Raw genomic sequence first — 24,009 nt, forward strand, 5'->3', positions numbered from 1 at the left:
TGGGGTGATTTGGTTTGTGTGTTTGTGCGAAGGTGGTCAGCGAGTGAGACGAAAACGGCGAACGAGGAGACAAGCAGCTCTCAGCAAATTCAGGTGTTCTTACGCCCTCACACGATCACACATTGAGATGCCATGCGATATTACATTTGTTGTTTGGGAGCCGATCCAATAATAATTTGTACAAACGATTTACTAAACAAGGAAATTAATTCAGACAAAGATAGGAATAGTTTTCTCCTTCAATCGCGCTGCTAACTTCAGGTGTTTCAATCAACGTCATTGAATGACTTGAAGAATGACCCAGATAATCCTTCAAATGACACGGATCACATAAATCCAGCTCATCGCATTGAAGACATTTCCATCTACCCCCTACTATAGGTTCTGATCCACAACTATCACACTTGTATCCGTGATGCACAGTTAGTGTGGTATATCTCTGTTGTTTTACTACAACTTGTGGTTGTGTTTTTGCTGGTGGAGGCGTGGGCGGATGCTGAGCCTGAGTATCTACAGCTGCACTACTAGACGTTACTGATGGCTTAGATATCTGCTGCTGTTGCGATTGCTGTTGCTTTTTAAGTTTGGCGAGTCGTTTAAGTTTGAGTAGCTCCTTGTACTCTTCGCTATCACGAAACTCAGCTGGTATCTCTGATTCTGCTTCGTTATCTGACACAGAAGGCGATGGAGATAATGGAGCGACAGCTCGCTCCTCATCTTCCATTCGGATTGTTGGAGTTCCTAAATATGAAGCTCCTGAAAACCTAAATTCCAAGTTGTGGCATGTCAATATTTCTGTTGAGCAAAAGGTTCGTTAATAATTACCAACCTATTGGAGTAGTAGAGACCAGACGGTCTAATCCCAGGGCCACGAGTTCCCTTTGGCCTTCTCTGAGCAACTTTGGTAGCAGCTGGTTTTGCCAAAGCAGGTATACTACGTTCTTCTACTAATGGAGAGTCTAAAGGATTCCTTCGTTCAAATGCTGGACTGCCACATGTGGATACTGAAGGAGAACGCTGATATAATAATAAACGTGTCAATTCAGGCGTTAGTGTCAAAAAATCTCAAATCAGGAATATACCTGGTAAGCAGGAAAAACTGTACTGATTTCAGGAACCGTTGGTCGGTATATTCTAGGTTTCTTTGGCGGCGATATCACCATATCTAGGGTTCATTCAGAACGATGGCGTCAGACTTTGAGAACAGATGACTGAAACAACACAGCTATTACGACATACCAATATCACTCCCTCTCTTTTTTAGAGGCTCCATGTACTTTTCCAGATTGACATGTGGTATAGCAACCACTTTTTGCAGGCCTTTATAGTGTTCATGCGCACTCTGTTTATAGTTGGTTGCCAAAAAGGTTTGTTAGACGTTGTGACGTTTGTGTAGCAAAAGATCTACAAGCAAAAGATCTCCAAGCATTGTTTCAAATGATCTAACCTTGGAAGTGACCTTGTCGACATACGTCAAAGGATCCGCAACAGCTTCAGATTTGAGCTCTTCCAACCGTAGCAAATCCGACTGAGCTTGCACCAGCTGGTTTCGTAAGACCGTCAATGCACTTGCAACCAATTGATAACTAGTATCGATACAAAGTTAGGTCTAAAGTCTTCTAAACCAGTAGTAAAACAAACTGGCAGAACACTTGCTCATTATTTTTCTTGCAATCGGTTACTACTGGAGCATCGAGAACAAACGACGAACTTGATGTTGAGGAGTTGTCCATGGTCTCTGTAGATCTAAAGTCGTCATAGCTTAGGCCCATACGGCATATAAGGTCATTGAACTTATTCTCCAAAATTCAATTTTATTAGTTGACTTCGGCAAAAAAACTCGACCTAAGCCACGCCAAAACACGAAACCCAACGCTTCAACTCAGAGAACGGGTATCTTGGTCTTATTCAAGTCTTACATCTCAGTTTGGAATAGTTTTACCTTGTCTATGGTTTCCTCTTGAACCGTTTACCATCAACGGATTACCATTGCGTGTTACTGCATCAATTTACAAGCTTCTGAATCCTTAGAAGACTATTATCTCGCTCAAATCGAACTTCTGCTGTTACAGATCACAGATCTATACTCCTCCAAACATCGTTGTACGTGGTGCTCGAGTGCTTGGAGTTGGTTTTCCGACAAACACGCACACGGTCATTAATCGTTCAATGCGAATCATTGGGCTATCTCGAGACAGAGAAAGCAATCTTGGTAACGTTCTCTTGGATCTCCGTGTCTTTGGACTCACTCTGCGCTCCACCAATCTACCGTGGAATGTTGAAGCATCAGTCGCCCCCTAAACCACGATAGAGGAACAGCAGTCGCTTTTTGTGAATTGTGATCCAATTACTAGTCACACGTTTCATGGTGGGATTGACTTTGTGCTCAGACTCTGCGAATTCTAATAGAGACGAATCCATTCTCGAGTGATTCGGCAGACACTCCCAAGCCAGTCGTTTGGCATGGCAGCAAATGGTGTGATTCAACTATTAGCTGGTGATGTTATGCTCCTGTGCTCACTGTTTCGAGAAGCACATACACACTGCATATTATTTGAGTGAATTGGAGCGGGCCTCGTCAGATTTCGATGTAGAGTTTTGGCCATATAAAATCGCTCATACCAGATTCTCAAGTTATTTGAGCAAACGGTATCTCAAAGCCCACGTCCCGTCCTTAAGTCCCATCTCTACCATATTTTGTTTTCTCGCTTCTTAAGTCCCATCTCCACAAATTTCGTTTGGCAGGAAATAAGGGTAACGAAACTGAAAGAGAAACCGTTCAAGATCTTCATATCGAAATTGTTTTTAACTTCGATTGGTGACTTCACGTGGGATGCTAACCTACTATGTGTATGCTGGCTGACAAATCTAAAAACATCCCGCATGCACGTAGTCCCCGACATTTTCAGGAGCGTTCGCGACTGATCTCCGACAGAAAAGCGTCCAAAATGAGCCGGTTCACTTGCTAAGGTGCGATTAAAGGCGTTCATGTTGTACCCTCAACGTCAATTAAAGCCTTTCAGCACAGCGAGCAGAAACTGGGTTTTCGACAGCAAGTGTACCATTCACTGTAAATCTCAAAATCTAAAGAATTAGCTTCGGCTTGAATGGTGTCGAACATACCGAGTTGCGAACGATTGTGACATTCTTGGATTTTGCCGCAAAAGCAGATCGCAGTATAGGAGATTATGCTCAACTAGTTAAAAGTATGTAGCAAATCACGTTCCAAGGGCAGAGAATCAATGATATGGTGGGCCAGATCTTTTCTTGTAAGTGAGCCTAGTGCAACCTTTGCGACCATTTTGGTTGATGCATCCTTTTCTCTGTGAACCTCGATGGAAGACCTGCACGTTGCGCTTATATTGCTCTTGAGACTGCAAGAAACATACATATTCGCGACAACAACTGCTCATTGGAGGTACACTGAGACTTTATGGTTTTTTTTTGTTTTTGATATTTTGCATCACAAGGTTCACAGAACAAACATGACACCAACCACTGCTTCCAAAGAGTGCGAATTGTGGTAATGAAGCTGTATGCCACATAGGTCGAAAGAAACGGCCGTTTGGACACGAAGTGTGATAGGGAGCTCGATCCAACAAGCTGGCGCCATCGGAGAACTCAGAACATATGAAGAACGTTCAAGGTTGGATGGCCGAGCGGTTAAGGCGGTGCACTCAAGATGCACTCACGAAAGTGGCATGGGTTCAAGTCCCATTTCAACCAAAGTAATGAAATTCTCATTGATGCTCATTTTTACGACGATGCAAAAAATGTATTTTAAGGCGATGTACAGCAATAATCTACACCAAAAAGCAGCACCTCTACATTCATAGACCCCAAATAGGCTCACCCAAACGACGACGACCGACAAGTTGTCGCGCAATACCCTTCATGATACAGAATCCAACACGGCGGAAGACAAAGTTCTGAGCAACTATACCCCGAGCAGATTGCGCGTGAGCCCACGCGGCTTGAATGCGACGTAAAATTTCTACAGCGTCTGGAGCAAGGTAGCCCATGGTGTCAAAAGCAAATGGAAGGAAGCCGAATCCAGCAAGACTACAGGTACCAACATATTTCTCCTTTTTGTCGTGAGCGGCTGCACGAGCAGCTTCACCCAAGCCACGAAGATCCGTATGGGCTAGTACAGACACCCCAGTAACATCGACACAGACAGATCGCCCGTCAGACCAGCTTGGTAAGAATACATCGGCGGGGCGAGGGCGAGCGGTATGTTTCCCATAGCGTGTGGTGATACCTAAACAACCAACATTATGCTCCGCAGTAGCGCGAATCCCAGAAGCCTGAGCAAGAGAGACAAGAGTATCCCGGACCATATCGTGACGTTTGCCAAAGGAGGGTTTACTAGCACAGCTCACGGCATGATCACCCCAAATATCTAACTTATAATATTCAGAGTACAGCTAAGACACCGGGAATCTTTTCCACTAGTGATGCAAAAATTGTATACTAAAGCGAGTTACAGCAATAATCTACACCAAAAAGCAGCACCTCTACATTCATAGACCCCAAATAGGATCACCCATATCATCATTTTTACACAAATCTGGCGGTAAAACTTGGTTCTTCTTTTAGAGTTAACTTGACATGCCATTGATTATGACCGAAAAGATGGATGGTGAGGCCCTGGTGAGGTGCTTGTACGTAAATGCCGCGGGCTGCCACAGTCTCAGAAAAGGCAACGTGGAGTCGTGGAGTTTTCGACATTTGTGGCTGCACCAACAGCATCGACAGCAGGAAGGAAAGGCTCGGCAAGTACCACCATCAGGCGAGTTCAAAACAACAAGTCTTACAATTTAGAGTCACAAGAACCTTATGCTTGCGCATTGACGCAAAAATGCCTCCGGAGGGGTTCGAACCCTCGCAACTTGCGTTAGTAGGACTTAAATCTACCCTGTGTACGTAAGAACAGTTTTAGCACAAGGGATGTGGCTATTAAATGATGCTAACGGAATACGTACGCCTTAACCGCTCGGCCACAGAGGCTTGCACTTCAATAGCGTTGCGAAACCACAGGTTGTGTTGTTATTCGCATCCAGTATCCCTTAAGACGAAAAAGAAAAAATATTTCTCTATACGACCTCACCACAGTATCGTATATTGCACTGTTGGCCCGTTAACCGGGACTGCAGCGGTTAATTCTATGCTTCATGTCCTTGGTGCTTGACAGAGAACAAGCAGCAAGTGCTAAAAAAAAAAAAATGGAGAACCCTTGTACATGGAACAGCATGTAATGGCGAAACTTGGAGTTAATACCCCCTACAGTATTGGAATGGAGTCCACGGGTCTTCTCAATGTTGGGTGTGTCTTTTGTCGATATCGCAACAGCAACGAAAAAACAGAAAGCTTTTGCATTTGCCCGTCAGGACTCGCGCCACAATGAAATTGCATAGTGTCTAACTGCGATTATATTATAAATTACACGTCGCAAGATATGCAAAGGCGGGAATCATTTGGTCTAAGTTGGAGGTTGGTCAGTCAACAGTTGATGACTCGACCAGCAACACCGCCAACAACAGAAGCCCGACCAAAAGAGCCGGAATAACGTCGAGGACATGAAATTTTCGTGTGTTACCGCGAGCAATTCTTGATCAGTCGTTTTTATAATTAATTGTTCAGTCTTGAAATTCGGTGACTGCGTGACTGTACAGAATTTCAGGCACTTAACATGAATACAGCCCGTTTTCAACAACAATTTCAAACAAAACATAGTACTAAAGACCTGATACAAACATGGGGAATACTACCACAGAGGTACTTAAGGCTCGCATGTCTCAGCACTTTCAGTTCCAAACATTTGACTCTTTTTGATCCAACAAGCTGACAAGTTCTTACTTTGACTCTCTATACAGACAACTTTTACCGAAATGGATGCATGCATGGCGTCAGTACTCAGAGTCGCTACTGTCATGAACATTGTACAAACTCATTTGGACGAGGTGAATGGCCCTCCCTCGCTTCAAACTCTCCCTGCGGAGCTCATTGAAGAGGCAAGTTGCTATTGCATTAATATATGAACTTGCTGAATCTCATTCTTGTTGGCCGAAAACATGGCATTCAGCTGCCCTGAACTACTTTTTGCCAAAAACATGTGATTGTTCAAATCCACCTTGAATCTTCATACAACTACGATGAATGCTTTAAGCGGAGTTTATTACACAATATGATTGACAAGATGACTACACCTTGAGTCTTTGTACAAAGACTATTGTAGAAGCATAGCTAACCCTTTTCAATATCATACCCATATTAGGTCTTTTCTCACTTGACAAGGACTCGATATGGCCGTGGAATCTTACACAGACTACTCCCACACACTGGTCACATCATATCCCAACACGTCTCCGCAACTCTATATCGAAACATGCCAATCCTCGTCGGCTCAGACAACACTCGCCCCGAGAAGCTAAAGAAGCGTGGTGAAGTACGTTCCACCGACCTGTTGACTTTCGTAACCATCCCTCGAAACATCTACATGACAACCTTGATGACTCACGTCGAGTTCAGTCAGTACGTATCTGCAACGACCGCGGTATCTATACTTGAAAAGCTGCCCAATCTGAGGAGGCTGAATATTGCGGGGTTTGAGGGTACACCACCTGATAATATGGTGGAGAGTATACCGAAGTCGGTTACCAGATTCAAGTTGGCGTTTGGTAGTCATTTGCATTATGCTGATTTGGTGGTTGCCATTGCGCCGAACTTGGTGAGATTGAGGTTGGATTATGCTACCTTTGGTGAGTGAGTTTGTTCTTGTAAATATATCTAATTTGCTCATCAACCTCCTCTGGCTTTATGTAGATGAGATTGACATGTACACAATATTGACCAATGCAATCAAGTTGGAGACTCTCAAGATTTGTGGTTTGCATTCTACTCGATCTGACATTGGTACGGAATTGCAACCACATATTAGAGTTTTTTTTTTGTTACTATGCTAACAAACTCTTTCTTGCCAGTTGACAATGATGGAAAGCCAATTGCTGTTGTAGACTGGCTCACTACTGTATTTGCAAACATCCCTACAGTCACTCGGTTGGTGTTGAATAGGCCACCTCGACCTGCTGTTTGTCGTGCGAGATGGAGTGATATGACTGTTTGCCCTCAGGTAGGGTTTATTTATATAAATGGCCATGATTATGAACTTCGTTGCTGAGTTGCAAGTGCTTTGTGATTTTTATCTCTGTTTTGTCTGACTCGACACATTTGCTTAGGTCAAGGAACTAGAACTCGACATGATATCCTTCGAATTAACAATTAGCAAGGCAGCAGTCGCTCGAGGTTTCCTCCCCGTACCTATACCACGTATCCTATCTACATTCTTCCCATCACTCACACACATCACATTATCTCGTCTCACACTGTCTCCAGACGAAGGCAAGGACTTGCTGAATGTCATCACCAAGCATTATAGTGCTACTCTAAAGTTATTAAGCTTGACGGATATGAGTATGAACTTTGTGGATGTGTTGCAAGTATTGAACGCTACAAGTGGGTTGACAAAGTTGGTGCTATCGAATATTGTGTTTATGGATTTCGTCAATCCGCCTGCTGCTCTGGTGCCTGGTAATAATGTGGATGTAGTAGCAGCAGCCAATAATACCACTGTAGAATCTCAACCCAATATCGAACCTTACAACTTATCACCAAACGCCAAACTCGTATGCCTCATAAACGTTCTCCCATCAACCCTCACACGCCTAACCATAGTCGCAAACCTATCCGATAGACAGTGCATCAGTATGAATGAAGCAGACTACAAAACCTTGCTAGACAAGTGTGGCGGACTGTACTACTTCAAGTTTGGAGCGAGAGATTACAACTACTTTTATATCAAGTGTCTGAGGAGTAATCAGTTGAGCGCTGCTGAAGTTGTGGATGGGCTGCTTGATGATGATTCGTTGTTGGCATTGTTTGGGGAATTGTGAGATAAATGAGTGAGGAGGTGTGCGGCTGTTATTGTGACGGTGTAACGGTAAAATGAGTGAGGGGGTATGTATATGGTTGTTTTGGTGAAGGTGTAATGGTATCGGTATATTAGTGAAGGAGGGAATAGGATTGCTTGCTCAGATTGTTGGAATGGTGAAGAGAGAGATGTGATTGTTTGCACCGGAAGGCCATTTACATATGAACGCTCATAAAGCACTTGTTTGAAGAAACGGGGGATGGTAAGTATTGTTATTATTGTATAAGGTATATATGACTTGTAAAAGCAAATCTACAAAATAAGGAAATTGATTTACTGTTCTCCAAAAACCAAGCAAAACAGCCAAGCACCAATGTAAAACGAACTGGACTTGCTCAAGATATTCCGTTGCTCGTTACTAGAATCCAGAAGGTGTCAACTCAATCAGCCGAATCAACAAATCCGTATCAACCACAAGCACAATACAATTAGCAACCAGCATGTCCTTTCGACCACCTTGGACATAACTATATCCACGATAAACAAAGTCCGTAAAACCACTAAACGTTTCTGAATGTGTTACTTGTATCTTGACGATTGTTTGCCTTATCATCGTTTGTGGTGGTATCGTTGTTAATGTTGGTTGGTCGTGAGGTATCGGCAAAACTGCTTGCAGAGGATGTATGCACGAGTTTGGATCTAAGGACTGCCGAGGTGTGGAGGTATGGAGTGTGTCCCAGGTGTTCACAGAGAAAATTCCGTATTGTTTTCCGAGCTGCAGACCTGTATGCAGACGTCAGCTTCCTTCTTTTCGTTGAGAAAGACTTAACCCATTACAAATTTGGTTGCGGTACACGTTAGAGCGAGAGAGAAAACTCCAACCGAACCACGACAAGTGATTTTCCAATGGCTTGATTTCAAAAACAGAAATCATGCCATTGAAAACACGGCGCATAGCACGATAGAAACTGATTTCCACCAACAACTAAGACAAGTCACGCTCCCGTTGACTTACAAGCATGCAGCCGAGCTAAAAACAAGACTCGAGCAATGGACTTGTCCACTTCACTCTTCTTCCTGTTGTAAGTCGCAGATACGGCAGCAAATGAAACAGGTGATACACATGACACGGTGAATGGAGCTGGAAGCGCAGGCAAGTCAATTGAATCTAAAGCTGGAGTCGATGCACTTGGAGTTGGCTCGAAGAAAGCGACTTGATAAATCAGGTGAAGCATCGGCCAACGATTCAGTCACGATAGACAATCGCTTCGGGATGGCGTGGTTGGTGGATTGTCGTCTTGCATTTAGAGTGAGGAACGCCGCGAAGAGACGTCGACTGTCCAAAAGACTGCCAAATAGTGGAGAAGCAGGTGGTGAAAGGTTCACGTCGGCGAATGATTCCATATGAGGTTGGATCGGAGATAGATTTATAGATTCCATTGATGGCGGGTAGTAGATGTGAATGGTAATAATGTGATGATGGACGGTGCTGGGTAATTGTGGGAGTGAAGAGAGTGGCGGAATGAATAGAACTGACAATGCGGATGAAGTTTGGCTGAGATTCGGTCTTTCGGATGCAAGATACTGATCATCCAACCCATTGGCAAAGTTTGGATTCTCCCATCAAATAAAAGTGAGTTGTGACGAGGTGCCTAGTTAACAAGAGGAGAATACATGTTATCCGCGCTTGCCTGCATCGAGACGGCCGTAGCTCTGCGCCTTCTCACGTGCCTTCGAACGTCTGAGAAATCCGTGACGCGTCATCAAAATTTCGCAAGTCGTGAACTTGCTCACACACTAAAAGCAGACCGCAGCCTATTAAAGCAGAAGAAGAGGGAATAAGACCATACTAGATAGATATATAGACAACACTACTACACACTCACACCCAAATAATCTCATTATACTCAGAATCATGTCTTCAGGTATGGATGGCGTTTCACCAATTGAAGTGCTTTGAGATCCAAATGCGATATACCCACTGATAAGGAGCAAACACTAACTATTTTCACTCTACAGTAGACGCTACTACTCAATCCAAGGCCGCTATATCATCAACAGCTCCTTCCGAGGCCGCCACTCTTCCATCATCATCTGATCCCAACACAACATCAACCGCACCGATAACCCCATCCAAGAAGAACAAGTGTGCTGTGGAAGGCTGCATCGAACGAGTACGTATATGCTTTATCCTGCACTCTTAATTTGACCGAACTGTGGAAGTGGTTGGATCGTGGCTATCATATAACGCCTCCATTCTCACATGCACATGGATGCGTGCCGAGTGCTGCAATGTTTTCCACACCCAATTCGTTTTGATCATGATCATCTCATGCACTTGCAATCAGCCATTTCTAACTCTCCTTCTCACTTTACAGCCAGTCAAGATTATTGGCGATTGTCGGTACTGCCTAAACAAGTACTGCTCAAAGCATAGATTACCAGAGGCTCATGTCTGTTCGGGGTTGCAAACATGTCGAGATGAATCGGTCGCCAAGTTAACGGGAAAGCTCATGGTTAGTGTTGCCGACTGGTAGAACTCGTTGAACTCTGCTTATACTTATAAATTCTCCTCTTATCACACAGTCGGAGAAACTTGTCGCCTCGAAAATTCGATAAAAGGCCCTCTCTTATTTATTACCAGGCGGAGCGTTGCAAGGTGGAGATAACGTTGGAAAGAAAGAACTCATTAGATTCAAGTTGTATATTTCATATTATAAGAAAGCTTTATGGTTTTGTGAATCTGTGTTGCTGTGTTGAGCAGGTTGTGTAGGTGTAGTATCTCCGGATGGAAGATCGCGTCGAGATTTGAGACAAACTCCCGACGTTTTCGTGTTTTTGGATTCCACACTCCGACATGCAAAACAATGGGCAAGGAGATACTCAAGATAGTGTTGTTGGGAGATGGCGGAGTAGGGAAGGTACGTATAATTATCTTCCCTTAGATTCTCATATACAATCTGACACTTTGTACAAGACTTCATTGAGGAACCAATATCTGCACAAGAGATTCACAAATACCTACAAGGCAACTATCGGCGCTGATTTCATTACAAAGGAAGTCGAACTGGCTGAACAGGGCAGAAAGATCTCCATGCAGATCTGGGATACTGCTGGTGAACCTTTATTTGCACATTTTGTTGTTTCTTTCCAGTGATTAGGCAACGGGTTGATAACTCTCAATACCACAGGTCAAGAACGGTTTCAGTCTCTTGGAGTCGCATTCTATCGTGGTGCTGATGCTTGCATGTACGTTCTCCTTGGTCGAACAGATCATATGCTGATCAAACTAACGCTGGACACCTCACACTAAACCAAACACTAGACTGGTATACGATGTAACAAACCCATTATCACTATCGCGACTCGAAATGTGGATTGCTGAATTCATAAAACAAGCTGATATACCTGAACCTTCCCATTTTCCCTTCATCATAATCGGCAACAAGGTCGATTTAGAAACAGAACGTATTGTCACTAGGAAACATGGACGTGATATGGCTAAGCAGCTTAAAGCTTACTGTATGGCTGCTCCTCGTGGTGGTGGTAACAGTAGTCTTAACAACAGTATAGCGGCAAGAGGAGGCAAGACCAATGTTGTCGTTAGTGAAACATCACTGAATCTATCGAATACCACCAGCAAGTCAAAGATAAAGGCTGCTAGAAAGAGTTCTACTGCTAGTAGTGTTAGCGAGGTACTCGGTAAAGGCGCTAGTGCTGGCAGTCTGAGTCGTCGTAGCAGTAGCGTCACAAAGAAGAACTCGACACCCACTCTGGCTACACCCGCTAGTGCATCAATACCGATAACATCACCACCGTCCCAATCACTACCAGTATCAACCATCCAATCTCCATCGACTTATGGTACGACCACGACGTCACCAACATCATCACTAATAGTTCAACAAACGCCACAGAAATCAACTCGTGTTTTCGGCAACAGTAATACCAACAGTACCCGAAAAGCAAGCAGCAGCGGATGGAGATCATCCGTAGCATCTCAATTCCAACGAGTATCACGAAAAGCCTCGACATCATTCAAATCCAACTCGGAACTGGACCTAGGTCAGGAACTAGCTGATGATATAGATTGGAAGGCGTCTTCTTCATCTGCAGATAATAATAACAATAATATCAATAATGTTATGAGTAATGGGTCACACGACACACCGTCGTCACACTATGAAGACGACGATGTCATAACGAACCATACCACAGAATCACTACCAAGCACAGCATCAACCACTATAGATACATTCCCGTTATTTGAAACATCGGCCAAGACGGGTACACGTGTAGAAGAGGCTTTTGCATATATTGCCAAAAATGTTAGGCCACCCAAATTTGATTTTGAGATATCAGATCATCATCAGAGGGCAAGCTTGAATGTTGGTGAGGATGGTGGTGGTGTGAGAAGAGCTGGATATTGTAGTTGCTAATATATTATTCGCATTTGTGTATATGTCTTGCATTCATAATAATTACGTGAATCCAAATATAGAATGAACCGTGGGTGGTATCATATTAATCTACAGTCGGGTTTTTGGCGTTGGATACATCATGTCTTTCTTAACGTTTATGTATATTTGAGAGAGTGAATTCAACAACTTTTTATGTAGATGTAGGTCAAGCAAGATGGGACCATTGCAAAGACAGATTTGTATCCGGTACCAATCTGGCGGCTGGGATAATGAGCTATATAGGAAAGGCCGGTAGCAGCTGCAGAAGACAATATCCTCGCTGCCGAGATTTTTCGCTGTTTAACAGGAGAAGACCTTCAAACAAAGAAACAGAAGCTTGAAACAGGAATTGGCAAGATGTACTTACGTAGCTGAGGGGTACTAGAAACCTTGGGTGCTGGTCCAGCTTCTACTTCAGCACCACGATCATTTGACTCTCGGGCTGGCACCAAACTGTCAACGCCCGAAGGCTGATGCCACAAGTGGTCTTTCGAAGAGACAGAGAGGTCGCCACCGAATCCCTTGTCGTTCAAAGACCTTACAGGACTATGGATGATTAGAGAAGGGTGTGAGATGACATGTCTGTACATTAAAACAAAAACAATGCTTGGAATTGGTTTCTAAGAAACCAACTCTACCTCAGGTGCAGGAACCTCCCCACAGATTTTGCTTTGGTAGGCTGGGTGCCCGTCTACTTCGGCACCACGATTTGACTCGTGGGCCGGTACCAACCCAGCACCCATCGACAGGTGTAGATGTTGGCGTTTCGAAGGGACCGGGAGGCCGCAGCCAGGTCCCTTGTTGGTCGTAGACCGTACAGGGCTAGATGAAAAAGAGATGTGCTGGTTAGGTCTCGGCCTTTAAAACCAAAACAAACTTGAAATCAACATCACAAAACCTACTTGACTGCCGTTGTGCACCTCCCACCAGCAGCATCTGCCTCATATGACGGCAGAGTGTTTGCCAGTGCTAGCCAGACAGCCATAGCAGCGGCAACGATCGCTCTGAGAACGCCTTGGGGGCTGTAGTCAGTAGGGCTCATTGTAATAACGCGCTGATAAACTTGGAAGTTGGCGATGGCCCAAACAGTATAGGGAGGTTTGAAAGACCAGAAATAGTCAATATTGATACGTCGTATTATAATACAAGTGATATCTTGTGGTAATAAGTGTATTCTTTCCTTGCAAGGCCGACTAAAGGCACAAAAGTCACATATCCCGAAGCTCTGGATTTCTGGTTCAGTTTCCACCTTCCAGAGTCAAAATCCACTTTTTCACTAGCTAGGGAATGATTCTTTGTGCGGGTTTTATGACACTCTCTATAACAAGGACCTCGAAAGCTCGAAACTACGCAAACGACCAAACATTGAGATGCGCATTCGTCCTAGTACGTGAACAGCCCAGCAAACAGTCTTTCCACGTGTAATTTACCGTTTCGAGATAGATCTATCCTCACGTAACATCGTCTCCATAGAGCTACGCTCCATTATTCAATTCAATAGGATTTGTTGGTTTGTTGGTGCTCCAACGATGCCATTTCTTTACGTAACAGAGACGCCTGCATTGAACTGTGGCCATGTAACATGTTAGTGAACTGCTGAACAGAACTCTATATGATGTTCGCTCCATAAACTCAAACAAACCTTCCACCTATATGCTTTATGTCTTGCTGTTCTACAAATGACTATATCTTACTCTGCCACCAACGGCTCATGCTCATTCAACAAGTGCTCACGAAACACTTTCTAAAAACCCAGCAAATTAAGTCAGTTCAGCTACTAAACTCAAAAGCACTGTCCATATACTAAAATCAGAAGACATACCTCTGATCGAAATCCTCTAGTATTATCAGCACATTCATCCATCGGACACTGATACGGAGCTCCAGCATCCAAAATAACCTGATAACTTTCAGCACTTATAGGCCCAACATTCGCTACACTAGTCGCATCACCAGTCATTTGTGGCCATGCTTCCCGTACGTTTTGTATAAATGTTTCGGTATGATCAAGTGCAATAGCATACTGGAGTCGATTATCAGTCATTCCTCGTTTCATTTTATACACTCGACCATGATGCGAGATTTGCCAAATTCGAACCCAGTTTTGGAATTTCGTGATTTCGGCGGGTGGTTCAAGTTCCTTGTACGCTGGAATGTCTTTCTTCAACAGATCAGATACTATTATGCCAGTTGTTGCATCCAGTACGACTTGTTCTGTCTTTTGCTTCTTGACAGCTACGGATAGAATTTTAAGCGATTAAATGAGGAATGTATACATCCAGAGCCAGAATAAAAATGGCAATTTGATTTACCTGACAGAACATCAACATCAGACTTCCCAGCCACACTCCCAGCAACACTTCCAGTCTCAGTCTCATTGCCCGTATCATTGTCCTCTCCAGAATTCACATCAGGAAACAAGGCAGGTCGAGTTCCTCCTTGACGTCCATATTTAGCTTCAAAATCACGTATAAAGAGTTCCTGTTTATCACCTGCAGGTATAGCCCATTGAGGCGGTCCACGACTAGCATTGGCTTTTTTGGGGTTTGCTGTATTCTTTTTGACCCATGTGCTAACAAACTCTGAGGTTGATGCACCAGGATTCTTCCATCCAGGATATTTCCTCTTGAGTAGATCAGTCCAAGCTATTTCTTTGCCTGATGATGCCGACTCGGAGGATTTACGTTTAGCTTTATTCCTCGGTGCGGATGTTGCTTTGGCTTTAGGTGGAGGTTTGCTTGCAGGTGATGATAATGGTGCTGAAGCTGCTTTGGCTGGAGCAGCAAGGCCTTTACCCTTACTACCACTACTACCACTAGCATCAGCGACCTGCGGCATCTCATATAGAGTTATCGGATCATCACTCCAACTTCCATATTTATCAGATAGTCTGAAATTGAGATATTCATGTAGACTTTGCGGGACGGCCCAATCACCACTAATCTGAGTTGGATTAATACCCAATTCGATGAGTATTGACTTGACAAAGGCCTTCATGGATGAATCTAGCATGGTCCAATCTGGATAGAATGACTTCATCACCTTCTTCCATTGCACAAGTGGCCCTGATGGTGCTGGGATTGGTAGTGGCTCACCATCAATGCCTTCATCCTCGTCATCAGCAGCTGCTGCTTCTACTTCTTCTTCGTCATCTATTTGCTCTTCTTCTTCTTCAGGTTCGCTGACTAGGGCAGTATTAGTCAGTAAATGACTAGGAGTGTACTCTGCGGTTGCATCATCGTCATCAACATCCATATCATTGAATGAATGAATATCACCAGTCACTACTCTAACATTAGGCTTAATCACTTCAAGGTCATCTGTACTATTCCTATCCATATCGACATCAGGCTGCTCTTGCACAGCATTGTTGGGAGTCACCAAGTCGTCGTCGTCGTCGTCCTCAGCCAATAAACTATCAACTTCATCCATTTCGTTGATGACTTCGGCAGTTATACGTCTAGCAGCTAGATCCACTTCAACTGTTGTAGTAGTGATAGAAGTCGCAGTTGGTTCTTTGACTACTTCACTGACATCAAGCTTGATTTCGTCGGCAGGCTGGTCAAGCGATGATGCTTTATCGAGTTGACTACCAGTATCGGTGGTATTAGGTTGATCAACTTTATCGTCGGCTTGATCACCAGGATTGTCACCTTCATCAGGATTATCATTATTATCTTCACCATCGTCTTCCTCCTCAACAGACTGTTTGCCTTTACCGACTCCTTCTTTACTACCTCTCTTTGATACTGCAGATCCTCCTTGAGATGCAACTTCTATAAAATCATCTCCATATTTCTTGATAAACTCGTCCAAGAATTCTGCCTTCATGATTGTGGGTACACCAGTAGTCTTGGTGTTTTTAGAGGACTTGACTTTAATTGTGGGTAATCTACGTCTAGATATAAAACCTGATACCCAATTTGCACATGCTGCATTCTTGGGTACTTGGAAGTTTGCATTTACTTCTCGAATGATTTCGATCCAAGCTATATAATCTTCAGCACGTATTGATCGTTCAGGTGGCGGAGCAGGTTTTGAAGGTGGCGGTTGGATGGCTGGAGATTCTGATTTCTCCTTCTCGTCAGCTGCTCTTCGCTCGGCTCTTTCAGCCCTCTCGTCGACCTTCTTTTCAGCTTTTACTAAATCCTCACCTCGTCTTTCAGGTCTGTATTCACCTTTGGGAACTGTCTTTGGAATTATAGATTTACGTTGTGGTGGTTGTGACGATTTAGAAGGTTTAACCTTAGCTTCCGTCTCATCGCCTGTCTGAGTACCATCACGTTCCTCTTTTTCTTGAGAAGCTCTACTACCAGCAGCAGTTGAATCGATTTTGGCCTCTTCGCCTGGTGGTGGTGTTGGTTGTTTAGGTGGTGCTTTGATAACTGGAGGTGAAATGTGAATCGACTTTGCACTCAATTCATCACTCCAAGCACCTCGACCAGCATCACTCACAGCAGCTATTCTGAATTTATATACAACATCAATATCGATGTGAGGCCAATCTTTAATACCTTGTGGCAGAGGGAAGGTTGCGTGGCCAAACATGAGATGTAGTCGTCTAGAACCAACTGAGATGCTAGTCGCATTACCAGCAGCTCCAGGAAGAATAAGGCCCCATTCACCTGTGAATACTTCTGGTTCTGGCGGTAGTCCTGGTTCTGACACTGTCGTCGATTCTTCCATACCCCCACCAGTTTCCATTGCATCTGAGTCCACATCTACAACGGATTTCTCAGGTTCTGCTGGTATTGCTGCGGAGGGCTTATCCACCGACGCAGATGGTAAGGGTGGGACTATAGCAGATAGTTCTAAAGCATCATGCATCTTGACTGTAGGGCTGATTATTTCCATATCATCGTTCTTATCATCAGCAGGAGCCATATTTATTGACGTTGCATCTGTCATCTCAACATCTTCGAGCTCTGTAGTCCTTTGATGCATATCTAGAAATGAAGAAATGAGCAAAAAGAAACAAGAACAACTATACGATGTTCGTTGATTCTGCGGACGTACCTGCAGTCATCTCTGTCTTCAATGGCGCATCCTCCATTTTGGCATCCTTCGACACATCGTCGTCATTACTATTAATTACAGTTTGACCACCATCTGCTTGAACCTTTAAGATTTCTGGCTTCATCTCAAGGCTTTCCATAGATTTACTCGTCACATCCTCAGCAACAGCTTCCACTGATGGAGGAGGAGGAAGTGCAAAAGGGACAGTTACAACACAGCAAACTTCAACAGTATGTGACGTAACAGTCTCTCCCTCCACCTTTTCACCTAACTCCCAACTTAGATTAAAGTTATATTGTGGTAAGGAAGGCTCTTTCGTGGCTCGTGCATCATCAGGAAGTTCTTCAATAACAACATTAATATTTCGTGGTGGATTGGCAGTTTGTCGAGGTGGCATAACGACGACAGTACTACCATCAATCTCTTCTTCACCGATACGACGTGACGACGATGTACTTTGTTGCCAATATGAGGAAAGGCCAGCAAAGTTGGAGACCAGAACTGCAACTTCATATCGTCCCATTTCACCTAGTACATCTTGAGTGCCACTTGCAGTGATGGAAAAATCTCGAGAACTCTTAATGACAGTTTGCTTGTTGGATCCTTCATATACTTTGACCCATTTATCTACAGCTGATCCATCAGTCACTTGACGACGAATGGAGACACGATAGCTTTCGTCTGTTGACCGTCTCACTGTATCCGACCATTTGACTCTTATTTCACGTTGGCCATACGGAGTAGCGTCAATGGTGCCTGCTATAGGTACTGGTGGGAAGAGATCTAGTCGCCACAAATCATTTCGGAATCGATCGGCAGGTGAGTATATGGATTGGCTGGTGGATCCACCAAATATGTACATTGTAGTTCCCAACTAATAAGGAACAATCAGTACATATGGGTGTTTTTGCATGACTAGTGAACAAGTTCTTCACTCACCATGCAAGCACTATGACAAGCTCGAGCTTCAGGTTTCTTCAAGCTCAAACTTTGCTGTTTTAAGACCAGTTCCATTCGCTCAGAATCTGACGAGCAACAAAAAAAAAACACCAGATTTAAATGTTTTGAAACCACCTTCCTTCCTCTAACCCAATACATACCGAGATTGAATACATAAACTTCACTGCTGGGCTTTACAGAACGAAACTCTGGTGTTCCAGTTGCTTTGGCACCAGAAGGGGCTGGAGGAAGAGGATCTATCGGCGGAAACTCTCGACCACCAAATATAACCATCTTATTACCATAACTAACAGCAGTGTGCAGTCCTCGTGGCAATGGAGCCTCGAGTAAAGGTTTGACTTCCCGCCACTTCATAGAATCGAGCATGAGACAATGCATATCAGGTTCCCGACATAGTGGACGGCCACCTCTCCTACTAGTGCCTCCATAAATATATATACAGTTTTTGGGCGGATAGTATACGGCTGAGTGATCTGCTCGTGGGCTGGGAGGTGTGCCTTCTACTGCAGGTTTACTCCATTTACGATCTACGAGGTCGAATATATGGACATCGTTTGTAGGCAGCCCTGATTGTTCCAGACCGCCGAGTAGGTACAAGCATGGATTTGGTCGAGTTGGTGGATGTGGTGGTATGTAAGTAAGGGTAGCTTGAGCTCTATAGCTGGGATTTTGGTTGTCGTCGTTTTCGAGTATATTGCTGATAATCGTACTAGTCAATGCGGTCATATCGAACTTGACTAGGTAGGGCGACAAGGCACGTTGCGCCTGATCACCTTTATGGTCTTCATCTTCGGCTGGATAGATGCCTCCGTATATATACACGTTATTGTTTACAGCATCGATGCAGCTAGCACCCGCAGCAGTAGGTATTATCTCGTCCCAGTCGCCATTAGCATCGAGCAGAGTAGGTACAAATTCAAAGGAGAGTTCCTTCCAATGAGCGTCCCGTGGATGGATTGCCCAAATGTCTGAGCGAATACGATGACCACCACCCCAAAAGATAACAAGATGAGGGTCAATCTTCTTGTCCGGATGATCAGATCTAGGTAGATTGCATATGTGACTGGCATGGTATTCTCTTGCGAATGGCTTTTTGGATTTTACGTGAAGCTCCTTCCATTTAACTGTTGCTGGCATCGTTGAAATTAGGCTTCTATACGATAGATCACCCTATATAAGGTCCATATACAATATTGTAGGCTTGAGATATCAAAGTGGTCGGTTTGGACGAATCAATTCTGTTGTTTGGAATGTTGCAAAGGTTGGAATCAAGCTTTAAGGTGCTTGAGCTGCAGTTACAGATATCTATGAATGTGAATGTTGTTTTAAGCGTTATAACGTGTATAAATCAACCGGCCTGGCGCAGACTTACCTGACTTTTTCTACGTCGAGGTTCGAAATCAAGATGTTTGGATTCACATGTGGACGTGTCAAAGGAGCTCAATCTCCTTCGCAATTCAATTTCACCAAGAAATTTACATTTCGTAATACGGAATACTTGTTTCTGTCGCGTCCGATAAAAGTTACTTCCTCATCGGTAATGCTCACTTTTCTCAACTCAACACAAAACGTGTGTCTAGTCGCCAGACTCCATTCTGGGCGGTGGGAGAACCGATATTCAATCAATTTCAATTTGCAGTGAGTTTAGAATCGAGTTCATGGACTTCATTATCGTTTTTCTAATCATCTGACCTTGAATTCTAGATTGTCAACAACAATGAGAGCCACCAGACCAACTTCTGGAGGTTCCAAGAAGGGGAAAGGTCCACTCGTAGATATGGCTTCCCCTTTCTTGACTTTTCCTGCTTCTGCCTCAGACAAGTCCATCTTTTCACTTCCTGATGGTGAATTGCTCTTTAAAAGTTACTCCAAATGCTGTGAATTTAACAACTTTAATCTCTAAATTTATGTATTTAGAACTGCTAATTCATTGCTTGGCAAATCTGGAGCCGCATGATCTCGAAAAGGCCTCACTGGCGTGCAAGAAATGGAATCAAATCATTGCCGATGAATCGTGCTGGAGGTGTGCTTTGGAGACCTACTTTGGGTCGTTGCCCATACGGTGGGTGAAATTGATGTGGCAATGTTTGGACTCTTGGCCATGTTGGGATCCTCGCTAAACAATCACGACTCATAACTTAGACGCGTTTCTCAGTCAAGTTGGAAAAAGGAATATTTGAAACGGTCAAGATTTCTGCGATGCCTCTCATGGTAAGTTGAAGGTAGTTTAGATCTGTTGGAAGCACCAGTTCTCAAGGTTCCTCTTGTGATTCTTCCCAGGGATTGGCGAGGGCGTCATGTCGTCCAGTTTGAACCTCGCGTGGGTGTTATAGATGCCATTCATGTCGACTTTGAAGAGGGTAGAATGTTGGCTGCATCACTTGACAAAGGTATATATTGCCTATCAACAAATGCCCTCTGTTTCGCGTACGATCACATGTGACATGTGAGCTATGCAGCTAGAACGCTTTTCAATATCAGCACTTTCTTTATTCAGGAATGATTTCATCATGCAATCCAAGTACAGGAAAAGTGGAACGGTCCATAACCTGCTCTGGAGACCCTCTTACACCAGTACCTGTCTCATGCATCAAACTTGACAAGTAATGTAGCATTCATGTCCCCTTTTGCGGCGTTCGCTGAACTGACCCAGCTTGTCGGCAGGTTTCGTATTGCTGTGGGCTACACAACGGGCCATGTTGGAATCGTTACCAACTTTCGCGATCGAAGTGAAGCCACGATAAGAATATTTAGAGACAATCACAATGGCCCTGCGACGGAATTAGCTTGGGTACCGACTCTTGTTACTGGAATAGTTTCCGGTGGTGTTGATGGGAATGTCAGAGTGTGGGATGTTCCAACCAACAAGTGTATTCGTCTCCTCAACGGTGAGCAAGTGGAAAGCTTTACACGCACGGAATAGGTCATTCTTGTTTGCTCACGTCTTTAGATTATAGGTAACACATCAAAAATCACAGCGTTGGCTTGTGATGCCCGAAATTATGTGATTGCTGGCACCGAATCTGGCTCCATTATCGTCTGGGATCTCGAAATATCCTCATTCATCAGCAAATCCTTGTCTTCTGCTGGTATATTGAATGGTCTGGATTCCGAAAGCGCTCCGGTCGAGTCGCTGGCGCCAGCACGAATAATCACAATGCCACAATCAGACTCGACCCTTCCTATACCACAGGCACCGATAGTTTCAATGGTGTATGATCCACCAACTAGTACAGCTATAATAGGATGTAAATTGTCACAGTCTGAATGGGCCATCAGACGTATCCATGTTGGGACTGGAGCTATCACAGGTGTGTTTGTACAGGGACACGTTGTTGAGCCGACGTGTCTTGTTTGGGATCGCCCGGAATTGGGTGTTGGTGATAGAAAGACTAGTATTATGGTGTCCGGTGACATTGGTGGTACGATCTGCATCTGGGCTGTAACGGATGCTATAGAATCCAAATCTTCTGCCACACCATCATCAAACCCGTACTCAGAAATGACGAGATTTAAGCCAACCCATGTAATATCAAATGTCCATCAATTGGGTGTTTTATCACTGCATTTGGATCCATTTAAGATTATATCTGGAGGTGCCGATGGTGGAGCTAAAGTTTGGGATGTTTTGACTGGTAGATGTATTCGAACGTGTACAGGACGAGAAGGGGGTCGTGGTGCTGTTGTAGTAGCAGCAGGTCCAGCAAATGCTGGAAAAGGTGTCAGGGCAGTCTACGGAGGACCATTTCAAATAATAACAGCCTTCGGACCTCATATTCGAACATGGGACTTTGCGCCAGTAGATCAAGCCATGCATGCCATGAAATCCAAACCCAAACAAAAGAGTCGTCGCTATGCACCTGCTCGTAGTAACAATAATTCCAATAGCAACACAACACCGTCAAAACGAGTCATGTCGCCACGAGCACTACAACTAGACTGGGAAGACATTAAAGATATAGAAAGAGAACGAGAATATGCTCGTAGTGTATCTGAACGACGAGAACGTAATCTTCATCGTGTAAATGGAGGAGGAACTGATATGACTGAAGATGAACTCGTTTCGTACGCCATGTTATTATCAGTCGAAGAAGCTGAACGCGATGCACTTAGGAGATCAGCACAGCAAACGCCCTTGATTGGTCCTGAAATACTAGGTCCAGAAAGGACAAGAACTCCAGCCTCACCACCAATGCCATTTATAATGTCTCCTGATTTGACACCGTCTCAAGAATTAGGAGGAACGCCTACTCCTTCTGGTGGTGGTGGAGTTAGTATACCTGATTTAGGATTACCACCTCCATTTCCTCCACGAGACAACACATCAATGTCTAGGAGTGTCTCGTCAAGAGGATCTTCATTCAATCATCTATCATCTTCTTATGGCGGTCGCCACAACAATAATAATAACGAGTGGGATGAAGATGATGAAGCAGTAGAAGAAGACGAAGAGGACGACGACTATCCAACATCCCAACATGGCTCATACGGCTCTTTAACAAACCGCCAACATATGATTCCATCCTCTGTAAGATCCAACGAGAGAACATTTGACGATTGGCCTGAATTGGAAGCGTCGCCGGGCAAAAAGATTGTATTTGGTAGTGGTGGAGGTGGTATTGGAACCGCAGGGAGTAATAGTCGAATGTCATTCACACCGGCTTCTCCTGCTAACATGTCGAGGAGTACCAGCTACGGCAATGAAAGGGAGACCGCTTGGTTGCAAAGATCACCACATTTGACTCCTAGTGGTGGTAGTAGACAGCAACATAGCAGTGTGAATGTGAAGAAGAGGTCTGAGGAGGAGGAGTTGCAGCATGCATTGGAGTTGAGTTTACTAGACTCTTAAATCGATTTCCTAAAGGAAGTTGACCTTGGTATTTATTGAAGGTTACTCATTATTATCTATTAACCACGCAACATCGCGTATCTTGTATGTTACATAGCAATAGTCAATAGTGGTAGTGACAATGTTTTATAGCCATAATTAAATAAATATCTGACATCATCTTGAACCACTCTTTTGGTTGTTGGTCGCGTGGGAGCCGAGAACAAGAAGGACGGACGATCCACTGTGCGTGCTGGAGTACCAGCAGTAGCAGGACTGCTTTTCACAGGTGTTCTTGCCATCTAGGTAATTGATGTGTTGCAACGAGTTGTTAGTCCTTTTGAACTGCAGCAGTCGTTCGTATGTTTGAAGGGAGATGAATCCAACTAGAATACCACGTATCGTTTCGTAGATATACTTTAAATCCTGGATCAAGGTATATCAGCCACTGTGTCTCGTCAACCTAGCAGCAACATTTCAAGCTCAACATTTGACTCAACAACATCACACATTTACATGCAGGCTCAACGCACCTGCTATTTAAGTAGTCATGTCGGGATCTGGCATGGGAATACGTGAATTCATCGAAGCTCGTAAGAAATCGGCATACTCGCTGTAAGTCTACATGGTGCATTTGAAGGCTTGGAGGCTCGCTTGAATGTTTTGGTTTGAGGTCAAAGCAATGGATGGGGAGAATCTGATTAACAATATGGCGCCAAGTCATCAAAGATTTTAAAGAAGACGCAGCATGGAGCCAGAAATCATTGGCGTGCCTCCGTTTACCAATGTGATCTCACAGCACAATCCGCTTTGTT

The 24,009-nt window shown here is 44.1% G+C and overlaps 5 protein-coding genes across 5 annotated transcripts; 3 read left to right on the top strand and 2 right to left on the bottom strand.

Annotated features, from left to right (window-relative positions):
- Window positions 1–205: 205 nt before the first annotated feature.
- Window positions 206–1,733, bottom strand: SmJEL517_g00750 (uncharacterized protein; the record flags this gene model as incomplete). The annotated part of the gene is made up of 6 exons (XM_031166679.1): window positions 206–764; window positions 830–1,017; window positions 1,083–1,165; window positions 1,240–1,342; window positions 1,448–1,586; window positions 1,642–1,733. 6 exons carry the CDS (start codon window positions 1,731–1,733, stop codon window positions 206–208), a joined length of 1,164 nt encoding a protein of 387 aa, XP_031027531.1.
- Window positions 1,734–9,845: 8,112 nt separating this feature from the next.
- Window positions 9,846–10,467, top strand: SmJEL517_g00751 (uncharacterized protein; the record flags this gene model as incomplete). The annotated part of the gene is made up of 3 exons (XM_031166680.1): window positions 9,846–9,855; window positions 9,950–10,104; window positions 10,309–10,467. The coding sequence occupies 3 exons, from the start codon at window positions 9,846–9,848 to the stop codon at window positions 10,465–10,467; spliced, it is 324 nt and encodes a 107-aa protein (XP_031027511.1).
- Window positions 10,468–10,797: 330 nt separating this feature from the next.
- Window positions 10,798–12,369, top strand: SmJEL517_g00752 (uncharacterized protein; the record flags this gene model as incomplete). Its single annotated transcript, XM_031166681.1, has 4 exons — window positions 10,798–10,851; window positions 10,908–11,046; window positions 11,122–11,179; window positions 11,256–12,369. 4 exons carry the CDS (start codon window positions 10,798–10,800, stop codon window positions 12,367–12,369), a joined length of 1,365 nt encoding a protein of 454 aa, XP_031027510.1.
- Window positions 12,370–14,080: 1,711 nt separating this feature from the next.
- SmJEL517_g00753 (uncharacterized protein) lies at window positions 14,081–19,503 on the bottom strand (the record flags this gene model as incomplete). The annotated part of the gene is made up of 6 exons (XM_031166682.1): window positions 14,081–14,134; window positions 14,213–14,625; window positions 14,703–17,336; window positions 17,407–18,280; window positions 18,346–18,431; window positions 18,507–19,503. 6 exons carry the CDS (start codon window positions 19,501–19,503, stop codon window positions 14,081–14,083), a joined length of 5,058 nt encoding a protein of 1,685 aa, XP_031027530.1.
- A 580-nt stretch (window positions 19,504–20,083) lies between these two features.
- On the top strand, window positions 20,084–23,215 carry SmJEL517_g00754 (uncharacterized protein; the record flags this gene model as incomplete). Its single annotated transcript, XM_031166683.1, has 7 exons — window positions 20,084–20,210; window positions 20,284–20,428; window positions 20,509–20,577; window positions 20,647–20,756; window positions 20,864–20,969; window positions 21,031–21,254; window positions 21,324–23,215. 7 exons carry the CDS (start codon window positions 20,084–20,086, stop codon window positions 23,213–23,215), a joined length of 2,673 nt encoding a protein of 890 aa, XP_031027529.1.
- Window positions 23,216–24,009: the final 794 nt, after the last annotated feature.

Source organism: Synchytrium microbalum (assembly GCF_006535985.1).
Source record: "Synchytrium microbalum strain JEL517 chromosome Unknown SmJEL517_scf0002, whole genome shotgun sequence".
NCBI classification, from domain to species: domain Eukaryota; kingdom Fungi; phylum Chytridiomycota; class Chytridiomycetes; order Synchytriales; family Synchytriaceae; genus Synchytrium; species Synchytrium microbalum.